A 25,523-nucleotide genomic window follows, 5' to 3' on the forward strand; every position below is an offset into this window, starting at 1 on the left:
CTGGTTTCTCACATTATCCATTGTATAGTACTGAATGTCCTGCTCTATGAATGCACCAGGTGCATGATAATGAATGTCTGTAATTTTCTAAAGTGAACAGAATGGACGCTCAAGCATACATGCATTGTACCAAATGCAGTTTCTGGTAACTATAAAAACATTATTAAAAACATTATGATATTTACTCTCTCCCAGGTGCAGATTCTCAATAAGAAGGTTGACGTGAGCAAGGTGACTTCCAAATGTGGCTCCAAGGACAACATCAAATACAAGCCAGGTCTAGCTTGAAATTTCTGCTTTACTTTCCTCCCTTCAAACTCGATTTTATCTTTCTTCCTTACTAATCTTCTTTTTTACCCCAGGTGGTGGTGATGTGAAAATTGAGTCCCATAAGCTTAACATCAAAGCAAAGTCTAAGATTGGATCCCTTGACAACGTGGGGCCAGGCAATGGGCAGACCAACGGACACAAGGTCAAAACTATACACAGTAATCAGCTCGTAGACACTTCATTTCTCTGGTTGTGCTGACTCACTGTGCTGTTATAGGCAGAGACCACTAGAGGGTGTGGTAGCATGTAAGTGTACATCAGAGAAAGAAAGAAAAAAACTGTTCTCTTTCTGTGTGTGTATGTGTGTCTATATTTGGCTGCAGGAGGAGAAAACAGAGGAGAAGACATCTTCACCCCCAAGTGGCGCTCAGACAACCGGACCAGAAGGAGTTGCTAAGGCAACAGCACCAGGAAGTGTTGCCAAGGAGAATGGCATGAAGGAGCCCACACCCACTCCTTTTGGGGGGGATGGATTGAGGGAGCCCCTCAGCTTAGACAAACGCATCACTGAGACAAGTAAGCGTAAACACACACACAGAGCTATCGGCTTTAACAGCATTGTGGGGATCAAACACATATTTAGGGGTTAGGGTTGTTAGTGTTAACCCTCGGAAGTCTCCTAGGACAAATAAAGATCTCGGTTGCTGCTTTAGCACTATGGATTTGTAGATTTATATCCCTACACATTCACTGAAACCACACACACGTATCATACTGTCTCCAACATGTTTCCCACACCTGTCCCCCCAACTTATTTATTTATTTATTTTTTTGCATTATTTTTGGATAGTAGAGCTTATTAGAGAAAATACATGTTCGACAAACATGTTCGATTTCTCAATTTCTCTTTTTAACCACGAGTTAAGGAGGAGCTCAGTAAAATAACACATCCAGTAGAAAATGAACTACAAGCAAGGCTGACGTGGATGTAGAGTAAGTCTAGGTTGTTGGTAAGCAAGTTAGCTGGACATGCTCAGATTTGTCGCTTACATTTGGCAAAAGAAACACACTGTTTATACCTCTTTTGTTTTATGCGTCTTGTTGGCCTGATCACACCCACAACCCACAGTTTATCTGACCTGCTGCGTCAATTATGATTGCCAAACAATTACTGTGACAATTGGCGTTCTCTGGTTTAGCGAAAGGTCAAACGCTGAGACAATTGCGTAGACATCATGTGGACACATTAGTCTATGCCTCCTCTTTGCGACGTGTCTGACAGAGTGGTAAAAATAGGGTGGCCGTTGCCAAATGACATTAACAGAGAAGATTAACTAGTATTAGTGGATAAAAAGATATCTGGCACTGCAGCTGGCCTCCTGAGTTCAGAGGAAAAACAGACTTCTATCACCTGCTGTGGTGGTCAGACTGGCCTAATTGATGGATGACTGTTGTGCTAATACAATAAAAACAGAAATGTTTTATAATTTGGCCCATTATTCACATGACCCTGCGTCAGACATGACAGCCTATTAGGTAAAGACCGTCTGGCTGGTAAAATTCAAACAATTTCCAGGCCTTCCTCTGAAAGATTATCACATTCCTTTCTGTTTCCTCAATCCTAACTTTTCCCTCCACAGACTGAGTCCCAGTGACCTGCAGATTTTGGTGGGACACACATGGCACTCGCCAACCTGCCAATCAACTGACCAACCAATCTACCACGGCGCAGTCACTTCCTTCTGGCCCCGCCCTTCATCTCGCCCCACCGCAGCACCAAACCGACTGATCGCCTCTCAGTGTACCTCTGGGGTCCGCCTGCCAGCCTCCTGCTACCAACCCCAACCTTACACCTCTCGACCCCCTTGACTTGACCTTTAAGCCCTGCCTTCCACAGAGAAGAGTACCTGCTGTTTGTCTGTGTTTCTTTGTGTGAGGTTCCACCAGCTTCTCGACTGATAAAATTTCCTCGTGAGCACTGACTTAGAAGACATAGACCCTAAACCCCAAATCTATCAGCCCTGATGCAATAACCCCACTATCAGTCAGTGCTGTACATTTCAAAACCACTTAGACCCTCCCAACCTTGTCCACAGACCTATGCTAACACTTACGATTTCTTACAACAATCTTACAATTTATTTCTCGTCACATATCTCTGTGTCATTGCACCGCTTAGTCTCCTCAAAATTCATCATAGTGTTCCTGATGAGTCCAGAGGACAAGATAATCTAGAATGCAGTGACGTCTGAACATAGGTCTAAAGATGGATTTTAGCTTTAGTGCAGAAACCTCTAGGATGTCAGACAATTACTCTGTTATTCCTGCCAAGTAAATATGAAGAGGCTTTAACAAAGCAGATGAATTTACTACCACTGGAAGCATAATTTAATGATAGTGTGTGATAATCATCAAGGTCAGAGGAGCAGGAACTGGGGAGGTCTGTTGCTTCTCTGTGAGGCCTTGGATTAAAAAGGATTTGCCAGTGAAAACAAGTATTTGATCTCGGAGCCAGAATTTTTTTTTTTTTAAAGTTAAGATCACTCCTTCCCCCTTGAAGGCTTGATTCAGACTGAAGGAGTGATTTTGAACCACGTGTTTAACTTCATGAAGATGAGTATTAATCCCTGGAGTTAAACCTCTTATTGCAATTTTCAGTCAGGCAACGTGAAAGTATTGATGCATGGTACACTATGTATATATGTAGCACTTGGACAGTGTCAACCAGAGTTCAGTCACACCAGCAAAATAAATGGCAACATTTCAAGGGTAGATCAGTACTGATCAGTGGAGCTGCCGTCAGTCATGGTTCACTTGTGCAGGCAAATGGCTCACATCAAGTTTAACCTTATTTAAGTTGCTACAGAGCTAACTGACTTGCTAATTTTGGGCCATCAACCATTAACCTGCTGCTCTGACATTACTGACCACTGAAAAACAGGAAGGTGGACGCTATTATAGCTCATTCGTGTGTTGCTCCTGTGTTTGGATATGAAAAATGATAAGGAGTCAGTAAATTCTACAAACACAACTCACTTGCTTAGAGCTCTCCTTTCCCCACCTCCTCAGTAAATAATTTAAATGATATAAAATCATCTAAACAAAAGGCCAGGGCAGAGTACGGAGAAAATAGAGGGCCTGAAATCTAGCACTAGCATGCTCGCCAGTCGCAGTGTTCAGTACGTAGAACGTTTGTCCATATATCATGGTGTACACAGGATGGGGCATTTGCCTCTTGGAATAATGAGGATGATGCTTTTGCACCATTTAACAGTCATGTTGCAGAGGTGATGTTGTGGCGCCCCGATTTGGATCAGTCCTGATCACGTGGTCTTAGCACAATCTACTGCGGACGTGTCAGTGCTGCAGTTTTTCTCAGCTTGATGAAAGTACTTTTAAAAAGCTACCATAAAAAGCACCTTAACCAACTATTTCAGTAAATGACTTACAACCTTTAATCTTGATCTGTAAATAACGCAGCGTATGTGTATGATCTTTTGCATGACATGAACTTCAGTCCTGTCAATAACTGCAACTACGTCCCCCTGCACTGCAGTTCTTCAGTTCTCGCACTGAAAACAAACCTTCCACGGTTCTTTCATTCCTTTTCCTACATGAGCGCCCCCCTGTGAGAGACCCCAGCGGTCACCCTGAGCTGTGTCTAGTATTTCCAGTTTGTGTGTGGCGATTAGAGACAGACAGACAGCACTTTCCTTCTCTTGTGCGGGTCTCTTGTGGCAATTCCCGGCCGCGTGGTTCCCCCCAGCGCAGAGGGGCTGGCGGCGCTGCAGAGCCACGGCCTCCTGTAAAGTCCTCCCTCTAGCCGGCGCATCATAAAATGCACTCTGTCGAAGCCGCTAGCTTACTTCACACACGTACACATAAGCACAGATGGACACAGGAAAGCACACACATGCTGGTTGGGGTGCATGCACACATACAAACACACACAAACAGTTTACTGCACATAGTTTAATGCAAATAAAAACGGTACGTCTGTTCATAAAGAATTTCTCCATCCTAGAATGAAACCCACTCTTTATTGTGTTTTGGTGGTCTATGCTGATACTGTTAAAACAACGATGAGCTGTGTCGGTGTGTTGTTCCCAGTGTGTAGTCACTGTCTGACATTCTCATCGTAGGCTCACCTCGCCCTGCCTCCTTTTGTCTGTTACCTCTTTCCGAGTCTTCAACTCTCTGACAGCAATATAGCGACATATTAGTAGGGAAGGCCTCCTGTTACTCGTGCATACACATGACGTACAGACAGAGATGGACAGAGTTAACCAGTAGTTTGGAGAGGAGCAGGTTCACCTGCAGGGAGGGATGTTAGTTAAAAGGAATAATGTTACATTCATGGCAAATCTGAAGCTGGTTTGCATCTGGTTGCAATCAAGCCACTTATAGTGACTACTCATATTAGCCAATGATCAGGTTTCTGGTCTTATGTGTTTCCTGGGATTTCTTCTACCCTTTATCACTAGTGTAAATAGATAAGTAGTTAAGTAAATAGCTTTTTAAATGCTCCCTTTTACATATTTGTTCAGCTTTTTTGTTGTTTTATATAGCATATCCCTAGATACATTACATACAATAACAAAGTGTCATTCTTAATTTTTTTTTTTTTTTTTTTTTAATAAAAGAATATACTACACTGGACATCAGGAAGTGCCCAGCTCCAAAAAGCCATGAATGCAGCAGTATGTCAGTGAGGTGGATCCAAGAAGATACTGTTGTTGAAACCACCCAGTGGAACTTTTAGTTGTGAAGTAGTGAACAAATTTGGGGCTAGGTGCTTGCTCAGGGCACCTTAGCCATCAACCCCAAAAGTGCTTCTCTTAAGCACTACTCCACAGCATCCCCAACATCCCTGATTAAAAGCATTTATACTTTGGTCCCATAGTTGTTAAATGTCAAAAATGATCTGCTGTGGAGGAAATAATTCGTTTCAGTCTGCCATGTGTTATCTCAATTCAGTCAATTTTAGACTCTAAGAATCCAACACTGTGATGTGAGGTATTTACACCAGTAATATGAGTAGTAAAAGGCTCCGTCTGCTCACTGTGCCATAAAGGGGGATGGTCTCTGAAAACGCTGAGGGATTAGTGACATGTCTGTGGGATGCTGCCGTAGTTGTCAGATGTGTGAAGTGTTACTACTGCATCCATCCTGTAGAGAGCGCTGCTTAGCCTCTGGAACACTGATAGTCTGGCTCTGTGACTTAAAGGCTGACTGAGAAACCTTTCATCACCACTGAAGAAGCTACAGTAGAGATCCATATTGTCCTCATTTAAACAAGCACTATATTATCGTGTCTGGAACACTAAATATTATCAAAATGATACAGATCATGTACTGCTCCCCTAAAAACAACAAAAAAAAATGTCTTGTGCACTTTGAACACAGTCAGTGATATAAAGTGGCTTTACTGTGTATTGGTAATTCATTGTCAGCTGTGTACTGTACATGTGTGCTTCAGAGAACAAACCAGTCTTGGTAGTTAGATGAAGTTATGATAATCAAACAGCAAATGATCAAATAGTCAATAACAAAAAAGACTACTAAAGCACCATTTAAGCATATTTAATATTCTACTGTTCTCTCTAAACCATTCCAGTAAGTTGCCTGAAAGTAACACACGTCACATGAGACAAGCGTGACTCATATATGAAAACAATAATGTGAACCTTTTTTCAGGAGCAGAAGAACTAAGGTATGAAAGCACTTTGATAGGTGTAGGCGATGGTGGATTATGTGTGTGTGTACATATATATATAACTAGGAACACATTGTAGTCCTACTGTGTTTCGGAAGCTCTGTTTAGGAGCGTGTGACCACATGAGGGGCTGATATAAGTGTTTAAAGAACACATTGGTGGCCCTTTATCTCGGTCAGCTTAGTGGATATTAATGGATCTGTGGTTGTTGTGTTGTGCTAACGATGGTCTAACACTCCACTCTCCAGTCTGCCCTCATGTTGTTCCTGTTAACATTCTCTGGTTCTTACGTTCTGGCCAAGCTACAAAGCGTTTACTTAGACATGGTCGGTTAAAGGACCTTGCTGAACTTTCATTAAAGCTTTGGTCGCCATATTTGCCAGCACTGGGAGGGTTGGCATAAATCTACATGCAGCTGAACAATTTGAGATGAACCAGTTCAACTCTGACAGCATACTATGTGTTTGCAATTGCAAGGCATTTTCCTGACACTTGCATCAACGCAGTGATCTATAAGAGCCCCTGATCCCTCTGTATCCTGCCATTCCGGTTAAAACGCTATATAATATGTTGTTGCACCATCCCTGTAAATGATCCTCTGATATGTGTAGCAGTCTATAAAATGCTATCCAGTAGAGGTAATTATGGTCCCAGACTTCCCTCTGGACCCCCTGCTCCTTTAAGATAATTCCATCCTGGGGACATGAGGTGTAAGTTTATGTTGCTTTGCAGCTTGGACAGAAAGTAATACACCAGTTCACTCTGATGTCTCTTCACGACTGTTTAATTCCTCAGTTATAGCGCTTGAATACCACCCTTCTACTAGTATCTCACAATGTCCCTTGTATATAGACACCACTATGTTTTTATCACTCCACAAGTATCTCAAATGAATTAAAATCAAACAAAAAAAGTCTTACTTCTTAACAGGGTGTTTTGGATGTTGACAGATGAGCGTTCACGTTCGTAAACCTGTCAGAGTTAAGGTTGATGATGCTATTATTATTATTATTATTATTATAATTATTATTATTATTATAGGACTGAAAGCATAAGAAAGGAAAAGTGTACTTTTTCTTTTCTCAGAGTCTGCCTTTTTTCCGCCAAGAGAAGGGCTGCTGAAGTTTCAAGAATGTTTTTAAAATGTATTAAAGATGCAAGATTATGAATACATGTATGAGGTTTGTCTCTGTTCTGTTTTGAAAGATAGATCACACGAGGCAACTCTGTTTACCGGATTCAAACAGGCGGGCAGGAAGGGGGGGCGGTGTGTGTCACGTAGGGTGCGATCTGACAGATCTGACAGAAAGAGATCTGAAGCATCTGGAAACTTAAGTTGGGATGGCTTTCCAGTGCAATGTGAAAGATACAGACACACACTGTCCAGTCCTTTCTTTCTTCTGCCGACCACCACCCCGTAGTCAGACTAACAGTAACCAGTCTTTTGGCATGTGGTAGCAAGTGATGTCATGTATTAAACAGCTCCTCTATAGACACCTTGACATACCTACCAACACGGGACTGGATTAAGACAAGTCGTGGACACATTTTGGACCAGTTTGCACTATTAAAAACCAGATGATAACTTATTGAATGCTGAGCTCAAACTAGGTTTGAAGCACCTGAAATGTACACAGAAACAATCAGAACAAAAAGGAGTGTTGGTAGATATGCACCTGGAGCCCCTAGCTGTGTGACCCACCTACAGAGGCTTGTCAGCACCACAGCACTGAAAAGCAGCACATTTTAATGTGTCTTTACCACGTGTACAGCGACTTCCAGCTGGAAGTCCAATAAAACCAATACTCCAGCTGTTTAAATGTCAAGGGGAGGGGAAATAATAAGCTTGTGCTAAAGTGTTAGTTGTATTTTAATCTTCTGCTCGCCCTTACTCTGTTAACTTTTGAATTAAAAGGCCGAGAGGCCAGAGGCGACTGAACCTACTTTTCAGTACTGTGGAGGGAATCCACTGTAGTGCGTGCTCCGTTATTCTGTAGGGCACAACACCATAGCAAGAGCATGCAGAAGACAACAAACAAACTGCTGGTTGTTAGAGGCATCCGTCCTACTAGATAGAGCTCATCTCCCCCTTCAATTCTGAATATTTGGTATGAAAGAGATGTTTATTGTGATTAATTGTTAACTAGTGATGTGAATATTAATCATGGAATAAAAAGATGAGCAAACTGTGTCACTGCTGTGTCATTTGTTCACACATTTGTTAGTACATTCACTGACCTTTTATGACCTTCTAAGTGTCATCTGTGTTTGAAAATTGTGCCTAGCCTCAGTTCTGTTTTAGGACCCAAAGCTAATTTCAGTCATGTTTGCCAGTGGGTTAGTGTGTCTTGGAATTGTGTAGATGACAAGGTAAGATGGATGGAAAAGCAGCTCTGTGAGTATGCTCTCTTCAGTGAGATGATTCTGACTAAGACTTTCCTTTTTTTGATGGTTTTCTTGCTATTGGGCAAAGATCGTACTGGAAAAATATGTGTGCATTCTGTTCAGTCAAAGAGAAGGAAGAAGGAGCAGCTCTTTTTACACAAACAGAGGCAAGACTCTCACGACAGTCAGCAGCTCCTGAAGAAGTCCAGATAGAGGGTTTATAGTGGCAGCTATTTAGCCTGGTACCAACAGATCGATAGAGGAGTTCCTAAACTTCTCATCTTATTTACTATACTAGCATTAACCACTGGTGTAACCCAGACTGAAGAGGCAGTGGTTTATTACTGTCAGTTCTCACAGTCAGAATGTGTTCACACAGTAAAAAACGGTTGTAATTCTAACCGAATGTTCTTGTTCGTTTTGCTGGAGAATAAAGAAAAGACAGACCGGGACGGTAAAGGCTACAAAGCTTAGCCATGACCTTTGACCTCAGTTCAGTCTCAACTACATCCAGCATTAATAAATATAGACACACATAAATCAGTCACATGAAGAAGGGGATCTTCTTTTAAACATCCTGACTGTTTTCAGTTCCAGTCTTAGTCCATTCTCTGTCGTCTGTCTCCTTCATCTCCTCCTCAGGATACTTTTTATTTTACTTTTTCTTCATGGACTTCAGCTCTTGTCTTCAACACCATCCAAAGACACTTGATGATCCTGTAGTTGCACCAACTCATATTCCCCCTTGCCTGATCCATCTACTACACTATTTCCTCTGTGACAGACGACCAGTTGTTCAAGTAGGAACAACAACATTGACTGTAGTCACCACCACCTCCACCACCAGTGCTCCTCAGGGTAACCATAAGCACATTCATCTCAACACCAGGAAGACTAAAGAGGTAGGTTCAGATACCATCCTTTATCTAACTTGCCCTGGACAAAGAAGTCTTTGAGCATCAGGAAACTTAAAAAAGGAGAAACTAAAGATTAACAGCAATCCAGAAACTTAAAGGACTCTATGTTGATCTCCACCTCCTCCTTCTATTCTACCAAAGCATTGTTCAACCTATCTTGATCTACCCTCTTCAAATCTGTAACAAATCAGGTGCATAACAAACAATACTGTCAAGATAAAAGGTCTCCAACTAATTAAAAATCAATTATAAACACATTTAACACATTGTAATTGCAATAGCACATTACACAGTAGTCACTTTACTTTCCTGCACTCTGACTACAGGAGTAGAACCCTCAGGTTCAGGAGGGCTAATTTGGTAACTGAACTGAAGAAGCATATGTTGAATCAGTGTTGACACCTTTTCTTCTGATCTGCCTGTAAATGATGTGCGGTGTTGTGTTGTACCTCATGTTTCTCTGTTTGTCACATCTGTGTGGGAACAAGTAAAACAGATGTCTGTGTTTTGTCCCTGGAGACATTGAAGTCTAATTCAATAAGAGTCAGATCATTTTCATAGAGAGTCACTTTGCATCAGCAGCACCATGCTCCAGTGCTCTGGGAGACTTTATAGTCCTGAGAGTTCAACACTGGATGACTGACAGCTGTCCTTCATGACAACAGAAGCCATAGAAATCCTCCTCATCAAAAACATGACTTTGATCTGCGTCCTCATCTGGACTCTCCTCTGCTGCTGCTTCACAGGTAAAGTCCAGAGAATCAAACTCCTCTCCTCTATAAACATCCGTCCCTCTGAAATGAAGCCCACAAAACCATCAAGCTGCTTTATGTTTTTGTCTCTGTATCCTCAGAGTCCAGAGGCCAGTATACACTGACTCAGCCTGGAGTAGTGAGGTCTGCTCTGGGAGGATCAGTCACCATCACATGTAGGACCAGTCAGAATGTTTATGATGGCAACCGTTTAGCCTGGTACCAACAGAGAGATGGAGGAGTTCATAAACTCCTTTTTCAGTATCTTGGTAGTCGAGTATCAGGGACACCAAATCGTTTTACAGACGGTGGATCAAACTCTGACTTCACTCTGACCATCAGTGGAGTCCAGACTGAAGATGCAGCAGTTTATTACTGTCAGAGTTTTCACTATCCCAACAGTCAACATGTGTTCACACAGTGAAAAACCGTCGTACAAAAACCTCCCTCAGTCAGACTGAACAGAAACTGAAGTGACTGCTGCAGCTGGAAGCTACTGTACAGACTGATACAGTTCACTGAACACACAAACCAGACATTGGTTAAAACTTTAAACTTTAAACTTTAAACAGTGTCATGTTTTGTTGTTAGATTCAACAAAAGTGACTTCAAATATGTTTTAGACATGTGAAATCTGATTGTGTCCATTTAAAAATCCATCAACTTCTCATCATTCCCAACATCAGAAAATGACGTTCTATTTGATCAATGAAATGATCAATTCTCTCATTTGGTTTAAATTAAAATATCAGAATAGTCCTAAATCACTTAATGCTGATGACATCGTGCTTTTAGATCTAAACCTGAGAAATGGAATATTAATGAATTAATTTAAATATACATCATCAGAATTATTAATATGAAATAATTTAGGACAAATAACAAGAATCTGCCTCTGAAAGAACAGACACCTGGATCATTTAACACTGACATGGTCTCAACATGGATTTGAATGAAAACTGATCAAACTTGATATAAATATAATGATAAAAAATAAAAAAATCTCCTATGAACGTTGACATTTTTCTTCTTACAGTGTCTTGATTGTTGTAACGGATGTTCTTAATTTACGTTCATGTGAACAAAGACAACTCGTCAAAAGAAGTTTGATATGTTTTTATTGTTTGGAAACGTATGCACTTACAGGATTACATCAAGCAATGAACAAGTGAAGAAAGAGATTAGAAGAAAGAGAGAGAAAGCCGAGAGACAGTGGAAGCAGTCTGAGAGTCCCAGTGAGTCAGGTCAGGACTGGGAACACTGGTCTCTCCTCAGTGTCTCTGAGACTCTCTGAGTCTGGGAGCTCTGGCTGGCCTCACAGCTCACAGAGACCACCTTGCTCCACTGGTCTGCAGGGAGCCTCAGGTGCTGGCTCCAGCTGTAGTGGCCGTCCTTCTGCAGCACCCCGGGGCTCCTGTTCTCCTCCCACTTGAGGGTGCTGCTGCCGTCCAGCTTCCAGGACAGACTCCAGTCTGAGGGGAAGCCCTTGTTGGCCAGGCACGTAACGGTGGCCTTCCCCTGCTCCAGCTCATCCACGGAGGGAGGCAGCACCGTCAGGGTGGGGGGGGCATCACCTAGGAGGACAGGGAGCACACAGCTGTCAATCAAATAGCAGACACTTGGACACCTTGACTGTGAGAGAGTCCATTTCCTCCTTGAAGAACTTTCTGTCAGATGCTTTTTCTGCTCCACCAGTCACTCACTCACACATGGTTTCACTTCCCTTCCACAAAGCTCTCATGAATATCAGCACAGAGACAATCATCATCCAGTTTGACCTCAAATATGTCCAACTACACTGGAAACTAAAGAAGCACATGTCTCAACATTTCCAAGAAAACTTTGTCTTCAACATCATCAACATCTGAACCAAACATGACTTCAAAGGATTTAGTGGAAACAAGTAGAGAAAAGCAGCTCACTGCCACAAAATGATCTTCATGTGGAGTTCAATCATTATTTAACAAACTCTTGACATGATTTCAAAGTAAATCTCAACTAAAAACACATTTACAAATCCACATCTTTATCTTCACTCTGTCCAGTTTGACGTGACACAAGTCAAATTGAATCCATCCTAACAACAGTTATTTTGATGTTATATTAGAAACTGATGACAGGAGGAATGAAGTTTGAACCTTTCTACTCTTCAAGGTTTGAAATTTCACTTTGACACAAACATGAGAATCAAACTTCATCAAAGCTGATCTGAGTTAGTCTCCATGAGGAGATAGAAACATGAAGACTGAAACTGTTGGAAATAAAAAAGACATATTTGACTCTTCTTCAAACAGTCATAAAAAGGATTTGAAAACATGAATCTACAATCTAGTATTTAGTAAATACAGTAGAAACTTACTTCCAACTTCCAGTCTGGTTCCGCCACCAAACGTGCACCACAGTGATACAAACTCATTGAGCCGCCGTACAAAAACCTCTGACTGGAGAGAGACACGTCTCTCTGACTCTATCAGACTGAATTAAACCTACAAGCTTTCAACATTCAACTTGACCACTGAAACCACAAATAAGGATTTGTCCTCTGAACCACACTAATGGTTTATATTCATTGATATGAATCTTAAAGAGGTGAAGTTAACTTTGTCTCTTGGTGCAGAAATATAAATAAAAAATATCACATGGAAAGATGTTTAGATTTCCTGCCTGATGAATAAAAGTCAAGAAAACAAAGAGAGAGAACAGCCTGTAAAATAAAACAGCTTCAAATTTGACTTACTTCCAACTTCCAGTCTGGTTCCTCCACCGAACGTCAACCACAGTGATACAAAGTCATTGAGCCGCCGTACAAAAACCTCTGACTGGAGAGAGACACGGCTCTCTGAATTTGAAACAAACAAACTCAACTCAGTCATTCACTGCTTGGATCATTTTGTCAGCTGATAAGAAAACTGGAAACAACACAGTGAAACACATTTAATGGATTTATATTTTTATTTACAATTAATTTCATATCAAATAATTTTTTTAAAGTCACATCGAATATCATTTATTTTGAGACAGAGATTAATTTAAAAACTGATAATATTGTAACACATGCACATGCAATACATTTTAATAATTCATGCACATATATGAAGACAAAATATAAAATATTGTTCCAGGTCTGATACTGATAACTGACTGATCACCTGACTGAAAAATAGGAGGATAAGGAGACAATTTAAAGAAAGATACATTTAAAAATGTAAAATCTTTCAACAACTTCCTAATCAATACAACAATGAAGTGATTGATCCATTGATCAACAGCATGATCAGAGTGATCCAAGTCCCTGTTGGAGTCTCTCAGAGCATTTCCATACAGAGTCACTTTGCATCAGCAGCACCATGCTCCAGTGCTCTGGGAGACTTTATAGTCCTGAGAGTTCAACACTGGATGACTGACAGCTGTCCTTCATGACAACAGAAGCCACAGAAATCCTCCTCATCAAAAACATGACTTTGATCTGCGTCCTCATCTGGACTCTCCTCTGCTGCTGCTTCACAGGTAAAGTCCAGACAATCAAACTCCTCTCCTTTATCAACATCCATCCTTCTGGAATGAAGCCCACAAAACCATCAAGCTGCTTTATGTTTTTGTCTCTGTATCCTCAGAGTCCAGAGGCCAGTACACACTGACTCAGCCTGGAGTAGTGAGGTCTGCTCTGGGAGGATCAGTCACCATCACATGTAGGACCAGTCAGAATGTTTATAATGGCAACTATTTAGCCTGGTACCAACAGAGAGATGGAGGAGTTCCTAAACTCCTTTTTTACTATGTTGGTAGTCGAGTATCAGGGACACCAAATCGTTTTACAGACGGTGGATCAAACTCTGACTTCACTCTGACCATCAGTGGAGTCCAGACTGAAGATGCAGCAGTTTATTACTGTCAGAGTCTTCACATTCCCAACAGTCAGTATGTGTTCACACAGTGAAAAACCGTCGTACAAAAACCTCCCTCAGTCAGACTGAACAGAAACTGAAGTGACTGCTGCAGCTGGAAGCTACTGTACAGACTGATACAGTTCACTGAACACACAAACCAGACGTTGGTTATAAAGTACATACAGATCATACACTGCGTTTGGTAAGACAAAACTTAATGCAATGTTCAACAGAAGTGATCCAAAATATCTCCTAGACATAAAGGACCTGTTCATTCAATCAACACTTTTCTGAAATTTGATTGTTTCCATTTTAAAGTCCATCAACATCTCAGGCATCATCCCCAACATCATAAAATCAACTTGTTTTATTACATTTTACAAAACCTTCATCTTCCCATCAGTCACTTATTAATCAGATCCAAAGTCAAAGCAGGTTTTCTGCTTCTCATTCCTATTTTATACATCCTGTATAACTGTGACAGTTAATGAGAACAGCTTGGTGATGACCTTTGACCTCAGTTTGATGCTGCATGACAGGTTTCTCACCTAAATCCTGTTAAAAGAAAAGTGAAGATGCAGATCATCATCATCAAAGTCTCAGATCAATAGTTATTCTGTCATTAATATTCATATGACTGAGAATTATCACAAAGTCTTCTCACAGTTCCAGTGTTGATCTCCACCATCAGCTCTTCATTTACTTTTCACACATGCAGACATTTGTTTGTGATTATCATGCAAACTTGGAACTTTAAATATACTTTTAATAGCTGTCACCTTAATCATACCTATCTTTAATTAACAGTCTCTGTAAACAAATGTTAAAACCAAACTTTAAAACTCAAATATGTTGTATTTGTCTGAAACGCAGTCTAGTCCTCAGAAATATAGTTTCCTGAGTTCCTACACAGAGAGAAATAAAGACACACAATCAATGTGAACGGCAAAATTAAAAAATTACGTTAACCATATAATTTTTTCTATGTACTCATATATAATTATAACTGAAGGTTTGCACATGGAAGCAAAAAATTAGTCACGTGAAGAAGAGAATATTCTTTTAAACCTCCAGTAACTGTTTTAAGTTCTAGTCTAAGATGATCTGTTAGGACCAGTGCCAGTTGTTCTGAACACCCCTTGAGTATACAGCAAAGTATGTGGTCCGGACCTGCAGCTTTACGTTGGTTTGGGTTTTTTTTTTTTTTCAGGGTCCGACAGACATGAGCTGGGTCAAGACTAGAGATAGGCATTCAGAAACAGTTCTTTTAAAGAACCGGTTCCAACTGGTTAAATTCATTGATATCATTAGCCTTCATGCTTATTGAATCTTTCTGAGCCTAATCTTTACATCCCGGTCCAGACGGTGGCAGTAATGCACCTAAAAGTTGTTTAACAACCACCATAAAATAAAAGAAGAAGAAATTTTACTTGGATGCACATCTTTCACATTACATGACAACATGATGGCAGAAAGACTGAAATTGGTGAAAATGTGGCTACACATCTCCAGAAGAGACTGTAACAATGCAACATGCAATTTATGCAGCACCGTAATTTCAAGCAAAGGCGACAACACCACCAACATGCTGAAGCATTTGGTGATGACACACAGCATTAAATACCAAGAGCACCATGTGTTCACAATACAGCAGCTATTCTCATTCTCAGCAGAGCAGTGCTAGTGAGGATCCAGTGACCAATTTCCTGTTTGTTTTTTTACACAAGCTCTTATCTCTCGTTTAGAAACTCAATCAAATTTTGTTGTCTACACAAAAACATGAACATACACTTTTCTAGACCAAAGCTTCATAGGAGGAATTGATAAGGGAATCAATAAAGAATCACATTGATAAGCAGAACCGATAATGACATCGGTATCAATAAAATCTTACCGATGTCCATCCCTAGACTGGAATCAGGACCACCTCCTCCTGAAGTGGGGTGACCTTGGCTGCTTGATTTTTATTGAAGTAGCTGTTGAGTTCATTCAGGAAGTCAGTGTCGTCATCGCATGTTGCAGGGGTGATCTTGTAGCCTGTGACAGATTTGATTCCCTGCCACAGTCTCCTGGTGTCCCTGTGATCCTGAAACTGTTCCTGAATCTTATGTCCATGGGCCCTTTTAGCCAGTCTGGTCTTGTTCAACTTGGTCCTGGCCTTTCTGAGACACCAGTGTCTCCAGGAGGAGGCGTCTCTTTCTTTCAGCAGGGGATGTATCTCAGATGTCATCCACAGTTTCTCGTTTGCCCTTACAGTGATGTTTTTTGTGACAGAGAGATCGTCCAGACATTTGTAGATGTAACCAGACACAGTGTCAGCATACACAGTAAATTCTACAGTGTTAAATATGCGGTGTCAAAGTACAATGACTCTTTCAGAGTTATTACAACAACAGCTAGAGTAAGATACCGGCCAGTGTTGGTGAAAATATACTTCGTTAAAATACGTCGTGTCAAACGTACTCTGGAAAGCTCCGCCCACCTCCTCCTCGTCTAACGTACATTTCAGGCCGCCATTTTCTTCGTGCCGAAGGACAGCGGTAAGTGTCTCCTTATTGACTATTAAACGCAATATTTGTCCTTTCAACGGAAGCAGCATTTTAGAATGACTTTATATTATTGTTAACTGTGAACTTCACCTCGTTTTATGTCTTCAAATGGCGAATTTCAGAAGGCTATGTGTAGTGACTGAGTGAACGTCAAGTCCATGTGCGAGCAGCATTACGGTAGCTAACGTTAGCTAATTAACATTAACTAGCAAACACTCAAACTATCAAAAGTTATGGTAACTTTGTTAATACAGTGTGGATGTGTGATCGTGTAGTTCTTTGTGACGTTCAAATATTATAGTGGAATAGCATTGCTTGTGTAGGGAGTTGGCTAAACTAGCTAAAGTTCATGTTAGCTGGACTATCCGTTGCCTTTGCATGAGCGGGTAGACATTAACTCTGGGTACTGAGTAAGCGTTGTATTTTATATTTCAAAGTTACTGCAGGTGTTACTGACAGACGTTGTCATTTTTAATGTGTTGGTTAAGTTTAACCCGAAACCCCACCGGGCACGTCGCTATCACGTGACGCTGTTTTGGTTAGTACTAAAAATGTCATAAAAAAATGTCAATATTAACACCAGCACTGATATGTTTCATCACAGTACAGTCAGTAATTAAGTTCATGCGTTTGGTTAGAGTACCTCTTTAAAAGTTGGCCAGGTTTCTAAAACTGTTTTTGATATCAGTATTTATAATACTGTATTTTCCCATGTTATGTAGAATCAGCCAAAGAATCACCTGATGAAGACATGTCTGGAGGACCAACTGTCAGACGAGAGTCTGAGTTCGTTCCGCAGACGACCCCGACTGAAGATGAGTGCAAAGAAGCAATCTCACTGATGAAACATTCAGCTGATGAGGAGACTGTCAAGAAGAAAATGAAACTGACGTTTGTCTATCGCCGCAACATGGTCCTTGACTCCCAGCAGTCGCGCAACATACTGTCCGACTTTTCACGTTTTAAAGACGTCAACGGCTTGGTAATTGTCCATCATTATTTTGAGAATATTATGACAGTTGAATAGTTTGTATAAGACGGTAGACAGGCCTTGTAGTCATACTCTAATAACTATCACCCGTTAACTTTGGTTGCCTGTCAGATAATTGAAATTGTCACCCATCACCAGCCCAGGATTTCGTTTTGATGTTTGGAGAGGATACCTCAAGCAAGCTTCTGGAGAGGTGGCCAGTCATGTTCAAGAAGAAGATTATCCAACAATGCAGAAAGCTTCTATCCACAAGTGAGCTTGAAGAACTCTTGCTGGCAGCTGATCCTCCTGTGGATGGCACTGATGTTGATGTTGACTTTGGTAAGATGATTGTTCTTGTTCTTCTTCTGTTGCTCTCATATACTTGGAATATATAATTATCATGTCTAAACATTTACATATCAGCATAATACTTGTAAGAGGACATTACTCAGTATATTGAACAAAACTTCAAAAGCACTGAAGTGTTTGTCTTATGGTTTGAATTGGATAACTTCTTGTGATGATATAAAACTGCTATCTCTCTGTTATTGTTTTAAAAATATATATATTTTAAGTGCTGCTTCCATCGCAGAGCCACTGAATTTTGTTGACAGCCCGCATAACCGAAGTGTGTTGAGATTGAACACACAATTGTTTTTACGGGTTGGGACAGTGACCTTTCGTTGGTTTTATTTATACACCTGATTCCACCCTCTGCTCAGGGTCGGAAGAGACCAGGAAAGGTTTCGGCATCCCAAGCAGAGAAGCATCTTGTGGTCTTCAAGAAGGTTTGTATTTTTGGAGGTTATTGAGGAACAAATCTTTTAGAATTGCCTAATAGTTGTAGAATATAGTCATGCACAATAAGACATTAATAAAGTGCTTTTTAATGAGTACTGACAGCCAATATGATGCTAGCCTGTATTCTAATAAGCAACTAGTTGGTGGTGAATATGTCTAACTTAAAGTGTTTTTGTTTTGGTTTTATGTATGACAACTGTCCAATTGTAATCATATCTTCATGTGTTTGTCTTCGCAGACTAGAACAAACATTCAAGAGCATCTCGATGCCATCACCACCAGAGCTCAACCCTATCTCCTGGCTGTTGGAGTTGAGAAGAATGCAATCCACCAGTTCTTCATCATTCTTGACAAGAATGCCATACCTTGCAGGTCAACCTCTTCTGCTTTGATAAACTGTTAAAGGCTCATTTTGTGTTTGGCACATCCTACAACAGCATGCTCCACAACATGTACACTTTCATCCAAACCACAGTGTACAACATTGATGTCAGCAAGGTCAAGGAAAGCCCTTGTGTCTCTGAAGTTAGGGCGAGGTTGCTTCATTAGTGCTCCTCTATCATGCAGTGTTTTGTTTGTCAGGCTGAGTTATCAAATTCAAATGTGCTTGTTAGGCATTTACGATTAGTTCATGGTTACTTACCTGGAAAAAATCTCAGGCTTAAATGTGCCCAGACTGGATGTGGATGTGTGTTTGGTACGTTTTCTGGTTTTAGGAAACATTTAAACACCAAACACACTGAGTATATTGACCAGGACGTTGACACCGATGTTAATTTGAGCAGCACAGGAGAGGTGGTGACAGCTAATGTAGATGAGACAGCCACAACATCGCTGACAGCTAACAAAGATGAGGTAGCCACAACATCTGAACTGTTGAGAAACTCCAGTAGGAGCACTCTAGATATGTGTGCCTCTGCTGTTGCACAATAATAGTAAATACAGTAAATAGTTTTGTTTCCTCCGTGGAAGAAGTGTGTTCTGAGATTCAAAGTCAAGCTAAAGATGAAGCTTTACAATGCTTATCTCCACAGGACACAGAAAATAGGAATAAAATAAAACAATCTTTCCAAAAGTTGGAAAACCCATTCACATCCTTAAATTCAGAAACTAAATGAAATAAACACTTCAAAGAAAAATGGGGAATTGTAGAACCTGTTGAAAAGGTGATTGGAACAAGATTTGACAACAGAAGAAACAAAACAACTGGGACATACGATCAGGTCATTGTAACCGATAAATTTGCATATATTCCTATTTTGGAAACACAAGACAATTTTTAAAAACACAGAACTTTCAGACATGTTCAAGCCCAGTCACATGCCCAAGGAAGGTGTGTATGCAGAACAGCAAATCCTTTGGGGTCTAAAAAGGGTATAAACAAATCAGGTGCTATATACTTCACATTAAGGAATTTCCCTCCAGTCTTTAATTCATCATTGATTAATATTCATTTGTGTGCTCTTTTCCATGCACAAGACATCAAGCGTTATGGTTTTAATTTGATACTTGAGCCACTTGTCAGTGATCTTAAAGTACTTGAGACAGAGGGACTTCAAGTTCACATGTTTAACGAAAAAATTCATGGTACCATAGTTCAGGTCACTGGTGATTATCTTGGGTTGCATAGTGTGTTTGGCTTTGTGGAGTCATTTGGGGCTCAGTATTGTTGTCGTTTCTGTCTCCTTGAGAAACATTGTTTTCAAACTGTATTCTGTGAAGATGATCCAGAAGTTGTACTAAGAACTGTCGAGATGCACAAACAACACTGTCAAACTGTACAAACAGATCCTACGCTACCTCATGTATATGGTGTCAAACGCATTTGTGCACTGAATTCACTTCATTATTTCAACACAGCAAACTATTTTTCTGTAGATATAATGCACGATATTTTACAGGGTGTTGCCCAGTTTGAAGTCAAACTTGTCCTTCATTACATTCAGAACAACTTCCTAAATGTTGAACAAATCACTGGTAGAATTCACACTTTTGATTATGGTTACAATCAGCAGCGAAACCGTCCGCCTAGAGTCAAGTTGCTTGATGGAAGTAATGATTTAGGGCTGAATGCCACACAATCTTGGTGCTTATTACGTAATGTGCCTTTGCTATTTGGTGAATTAATACAGTCAGATGACAAGCACTGGCATCTTCTACTTTTTCTTCTGCAAATTGTTAATATTGTATTTTCACCCATCCTTTCAGAAGGAATGACCATTTACCTCAAACATTTAATCATTGACCATCATCGGCTCTTCAAGCAGTTATTTCCGGCAATCAGTCCGTTACCAAAACATCACTTCATGATACATTACCCTCGTACTATAAGAAACATCGGCCCAGTTCTGCACATGTGGTGCATGCGTTTTGAAGCTAAACATCATTTTTTTAAGAAACAGTTAAAAAACTTTACAAATGTTACAAAGACATTGGCTAAAAAGCACCAAAGTTGTATGGCATTGTATCAGGAGTCCTTTAGCAAGGAAAGATTAATTTCAGGTCCAGGCAAGATCGTGACACTTCATGAGTTCAAACAAGGTTCAGAGATTGCTTCCAAATTTGGAGCTGTATAGTCTTCCAGTGTGTTTTCTGTGAAGTGGATAAAATATCATGGTACAGAGTACCGCCGTGACTTCATCATCTGTACTGAGGTAGCATTTGAGATGCCTGTGTTTTGTAAAATCAAAATTATTGCTGTGAAAGATGACACTGTATTGCTCTGTGGAAAACTGATGGAAACAATGTGTTTTGATCACCATTACCATGTCTTTAAGGTCAGGCTGCATCCAGACAGGGTTCTAAAGTGTTTGAACATGAATGAGCTGCGTTACATCAGAACATTTGATGTACAATTGAAGTATGGAACCACAGATTCCTCCTTGTATGTTGTTCCATATTGTCATTTCATGCAGACTTAAGGTCAATGTTTTGAATGTAGGTTTGTATTCTACATGAGCTGCTTTGATGAGTTGATATTTACTATGCCTGACATAGTTGAGAGCTGCTAATAAAGTTCTTAAATGCATTATTTTGTGGAAACTTGTGATTTTTACATGCAAATTGACACTACAAAAGAGTAAATTAGGTGTAAAATTAACACTGCAAGAGAGTAAATTATCAACACAGCAGTGTGTAATATCAACACTTAGCAGAGTTGTTGTACCCGCCAGTGTTAACTTTTAATAACTCCACGCAGTGTTAATCTGTACTGGAATGGAACTCAATCAGAATTGATTTGACACCATAAAAGAGTCAATGATCAACTCTACCAAGAATAATATTTACACTCTTAAGTGTTATTTAACCTTTGGTGTAAAATCTCAATAACACTATTCAGTGTAAGCGAGTGTGAAATTTTTACTCGATTTAGAGTTAATTTAACTCTGAAATTCTAAACACTACGGTAAGAGTTAATTTAACACTAATTCCGAGTGGGACCAAATACACTCGGAAATGGTGTTAAATTTAACTCTTTAAGTGTCACTTTAACACTGCAAAATTTACTGTGTACTCCTCAATGTCCATGGTCTGGTCTGTGGTGGTAGCCTCTATGAATACTGACCAGTCAGTGCATTGAAAACATCCCTGCAGTGCTGTCATTACTCTCTCTGACCATACACCTGTTTGATGGAGGGTTTGTTTCTGGTAAGCAGAGGTTTGTTAGCTGAGGTTATCATGATGGAGGTATGGTCAGATGAGCCAATGTGAGGGCGAGGGGCTTCTATTAATGCTGCTTTGATATTGGTATAAATATGATTCAGTGTGTTGGCTCCTCTTGTGGCAAAACTCACATGTTGGAAAAAGTGGACAGAAACATTCTTCATGTTCACTTAGTTAGTTCCCAACGACAATGAATACCCCTTCTGTGTGTGAAGTTTGCAGTTTGTTGATATGGTGGTAGAGAGAGTCCAAGGCTGTTAACAGCATCAGGAGAAATGTAAAATGCGATGATGTAAACTTATGAAAACTCACATTGAAGGTAGAAAGACTGACATTTTACTGTCAGGAATTCAATATCAGGACTACAATGTCTGACCAAGTCCAGTAAATACACTGAGGAACAGGTATCAAAAAGTACCAACAGAGGCTGGAATTGCTGGACAATTGACACAAATTTACAGGTAAGAAGATCCGTAGTCGTACAGTCAATGAATAATGATATTTATTTGCAAAAATTAAATAAATGAAATGACGACCTAAAAATAGAAAACAGATGGTTATAAATTTCATAACAAAGTCTTTTTATCATACAATGATAAGAATACTAAAATGAGTACTATGCCAACTACTAAAATTAAATTATTAACATAAATACTAGACACGGTACAGCCATCAATCCTCAAAACAATTTGTACAATATATAGACATCAAGGATAAAACTACAAGCAGTTGAACAGTATGAATGTGAGTCAGAAAGGTAAGAGTTTCCCAGTCCTTTAACCAAATGGTTAGTTACAATCAGTCCTGATGATACAGCCTGGTTACATTCATCCCGACAAAGCAGCAGTCTGGCACCAAATCCGTCAACAAGATAAGATTACTGCTGGAACTGGCCCAGGTACGGTGACTGGCTCGGTGCAGTGGCTCGACCAGGGGAGCAGTGAAACGCAAACTCTTCTCCTCTTCAACAGGGGGTTACAAACTCATTTAAACAGGAGTCGTTTCACCAGACAGTAGCTTCACTTATTCCTACACATCAGTCCTACCTGACATCCAGAGGCCCCAGACAAAGAGGCAGTAGTTGTCCACACCTGAGCTTATGAAGGTTTGAAAGCTCCTCCCTTACCTAGATGGGCGGGACTTCCCACTCAGGTGTCAGCCCTCACATCTGTGTAAAAGTTCTTGCACTATCTGTTGTTTATGTAGATGCACACCTCTCTGCTGCTTGTTTTCTCCACTGAATGTGCTGTTTCTACCAGTACTAGCCCACTAAGCTAATAGCATTGTTTATTATTGTCTCATTCAGCCACATCTCAGTGTAAACAAAGGCAGCTGTCTCTCACCTCACCTTATTTTCCATCAATTGGATGTTCACCACCAAGATTAAAGGAAGCGGCATGCAGCAGGGGCTAGCCTTAGCCCTCACACTAACCCCTAACTAATCAGAGCTAAATTATAAGGCTATTTTACACATTGCAATAACAACATCACATTACACATCCACTTTATATTCACTTTACTTTCTTGCACTCTGACTGCAGGAACAGGATCCTCAGGTGTAGGAGGACATGTTTTGTAAATGTCTAGTAAAACAAAACAAGACAGTGAAGACAGAAAAAAACACATGTATGGAATTAGCATATCAACTAATGTACAATAAACAGAGATGGAAGAATATACAGTATATACAAAGGAATAATAGTCAGGTACAATATTGTCCATTAGTTAACTATTACAGAAAGACATGTTTGTCTGTTTATCATATCTGTTTGGAAACTTGTGCAACGGATGTGTGTTTTCTCCCTGGAGACAATTAAGTATAAATAAGACTCAGATCATTTCCATACAGAGTCACTTTGCATCAGCAGCACCATGCTCCAGTGCTCTGGGAGACTTTATAGTCCTGAGAGTTCAACACTGGATGACTGACAGCTGTCCTTCATGACAACAGAAGCCACAGAAATCCTCCTCATCAAAAACATGACTTTGATCTGCGTCCTCATCTGGACTCTCCTCTGCTGCTGCTTCACAGGTAAAGTCCAGAGAATCAAACTCCTCTCCTCTATCAACATCCATCCCTCTGAAATGAAGCCCACAAAACCATCAAGCTGCTTTATGTTTTTGTCTCTGTATCCTCAGAGTCCAGAGGCCAGTACACAGTGACTCAGCCTGGAGTAGTGAGGTCTGCTCTGGGAGGATCAGTCACCATCACATGTAGGACCAGTCAGAATGTTTATTACAGCAGCTACCACTATTTAGCCTGGTACCAACAGAGAGATGGAGGAGTTCCTAAACTCCTTTTTTACTATGTTGGTAATCGAGTATCAGGGACACCAAATCGTTTTACAGATGGTGGATCAAACTCTGACTTCACTCTGACCATCAGTGGAGTCCAGACTGAAGATGCAGCAGTTTATTACTGTCAGAGTCTTCACTATCCCAACAGTCAGTGGGTGTTCACACAGTGAAAAAGCGTCGTACAAAAACCTCCCTCAGTCAGACTGAACAGAAACTGGAGTGACTGCTGCAGCTGGAAGCTACTGTACAGACTGATACAGTTCACTGAACACACAAACCAGACGTTGGTTATAAAGTACATACAGATCATACACTGCATTTGTTAAGACAAAACTGAATGCAAGTTTCAACAGAAGTGATTTAAAATATCTTTTAGACATGGATGAGCTGTTCATTCAATGAAAACTTTTCTGAAATTTGATTGTTTCCATTTAAAAATCCATCAACATCTCAGGCATCATCCCCAACATCATAAAATCAACTTGTTTTCTTATATTTTACAAAACCTTCATGTTCCCATCAGTCACTTATTAATCAGATCCAAAGTCAAAGCAGGTTTTCTGCTTCTCGTTCCTATTTTATACATCCTGTATAACTGTGACAGTCGATGAGAACAGCTTGGTGATGACCTTTGACCTCAGCTTCATGCTGCATGACAGGTTTCTCACCTAAATCCTGTTAAAAGAAAAGTGAAGACACAGATCAACATCATCAAAGTCTCAGATCAATAGTTATTCTATCATTAATATTCATATGACTGAGAATTATCATAAAGTCTTCCCATAGTTCCAGTGTTGATCTCCACTATCAGCTCTTCATTCATTAATTAACAGTCTCTGTAAACAAATGCTAAAATCAAACTTCAAAACTCAAACATGTTGTATTTGTCTGAAATGCAGTCCAGTCCTCAGAAATATAGCTTCCTGAGTTCCTACACAGAGAGAGATAAAGACACACAATCAATGTGAACAGCAAAATTAAAAAATGATGTTAACCATATAACTTTTTCTATGTACTCATATATAATTATAACTGAAGGTTCTTGTTTGTTTTGCTGGTGAATAAAGAAAAGACAGAGTGGGACAGTAAAGGTTACTAAGCTTGGTCATGACCTTTGACCTGAGCTCAGTCTCAACTACATCCAGCATTAATAAAATATCAATTAATATAATCAAAGATGATGCACATGGAAGCAAAAATGAGTCACGTGAAGAAGAGAATATTCTTTTAAACCTCCAGTAACTGTTTTCAGTTCCAGTCTAAGATGATCTGTTAGGACCAGTGCCAGTTGATCTGAACACCCCTTGAGTAC

At 40.2% G+C, this 25,523-nt stretch overlaps 1 protein-coding gene, 1 long non-coding RNA gene and 4 gene segments (V, D, J or C); 5 read left to right on the top strand and 1 right to left on the bottom strand.

Moving 5' to 3' along the window:
• The window catches only part of map4l (microtubule associated protein 4 like), an 83,410-nt gene extending 75,238 nt beyond the window's left edge, over nucleotides 1-8,172 (top strand). For all 5 annotated transcript variants that reach the window (XM_047588773.1, XM_047588774.1, XM_047588775.1 and 2 more), the window contains 4 exons: nucleotides 196-277; nucleotides 363-472; nucleotides 654-846; nucleotides 1,911-8,172. In XM_047588773.1, coding sequence (XP_047444729.1) covers nucleotides 196-277; nucleotides 363-472; nucleotides 654-846; nucleotides 1,911-1,915 — 390 coding nt within the window. In that variant the 3' untranslated portion in view covers nucleotides 1,916-8,172. The remainder of the gene's footprint in view (nucleotides 1-195; nucleotides 278-362; nucleotides 473-653; nucleotides 847-1,910) is intronic.
• Nucleotides 8,173-9,981: 1,809 nt separating this feature from the next.
• LOC125010156 lies at nucleotides 9,982-10,497 on the top strand. The segment is given in 2 exon segments: nucleotides 9,982-10,034; nucleotides 10,142-10,497. Coding segments are annotated over 2 exon segments (375 nt in total).
• Nucleotides 10,498-11,141: 644 nt separating this feature from the next.
• On the bottom strand, nucleotides 11,142-12,929 carry LOC125010669. The segment is given in 3 exon segments: nucleotides 11,142-11,614; nucleotides 12,778-12,859; nucleotides 12,918-12,929. Coding segments are annotated over 3 exon segments (423 nt in total).
• A 565-nt stretch (nucleotides 12,930-13,494) lies between these two features.
• On the top strand, nucleotides 13,495-13,992 carry LOC125010155. The segment is given in 2 exon segments: nucleotides 13,495-13,547; nucleotides 13,655-13,992. Coding segments are annotated over 2 exon segments (375 nt in total).
• A 2,418-nt stretch (nucleotides 13,993-16,410) lies between these two features.
• On the top strand, nucleotides 16,411-19,116 carry LOC125010158. The gene is made up of 5 exons (XR_007113020.1): nucleotides 16,411-16,467; nucleotides 17,199-17,458; nucleotides 17,606-17,788; nucleotides 18,172-18,237; nucleotides 18,489-19,116. It is a non-coding gene; the product is annotated as an uncharacterized LOC125010158 (long non-coding RNA).
• Nucleotides 19,117-23,864: 4,748 nt separating this feature from the next.
• On the top strand, nucleotides 23,865-24,595 carry LOC125010154. The segment is given in 2 exon segments: nucleotides 23,865-23,945; nucleotides 24,053-24,595. Coding segments are annotated over 2 exon segments (381 nt in total).
• Nucleotides 24,596-25,523: the final 928 nt, after the last annotated feature.

Source organism: Mugil cephalus, chromosome 7 (genome assembly GCF_022458985.1).
Source record: "Mugil cephalus isolate CIBA_MC_2020 chromosome 7, CIBA_Mcephalus_1.1, whole genome shotgun sequence".
Taxonomy (NCBI): Eukaryota; Metazoa; Chordata; class Actinopteri; order Mugiliformes; family Mugilidae; genus Mugil; species Mugil cephalus.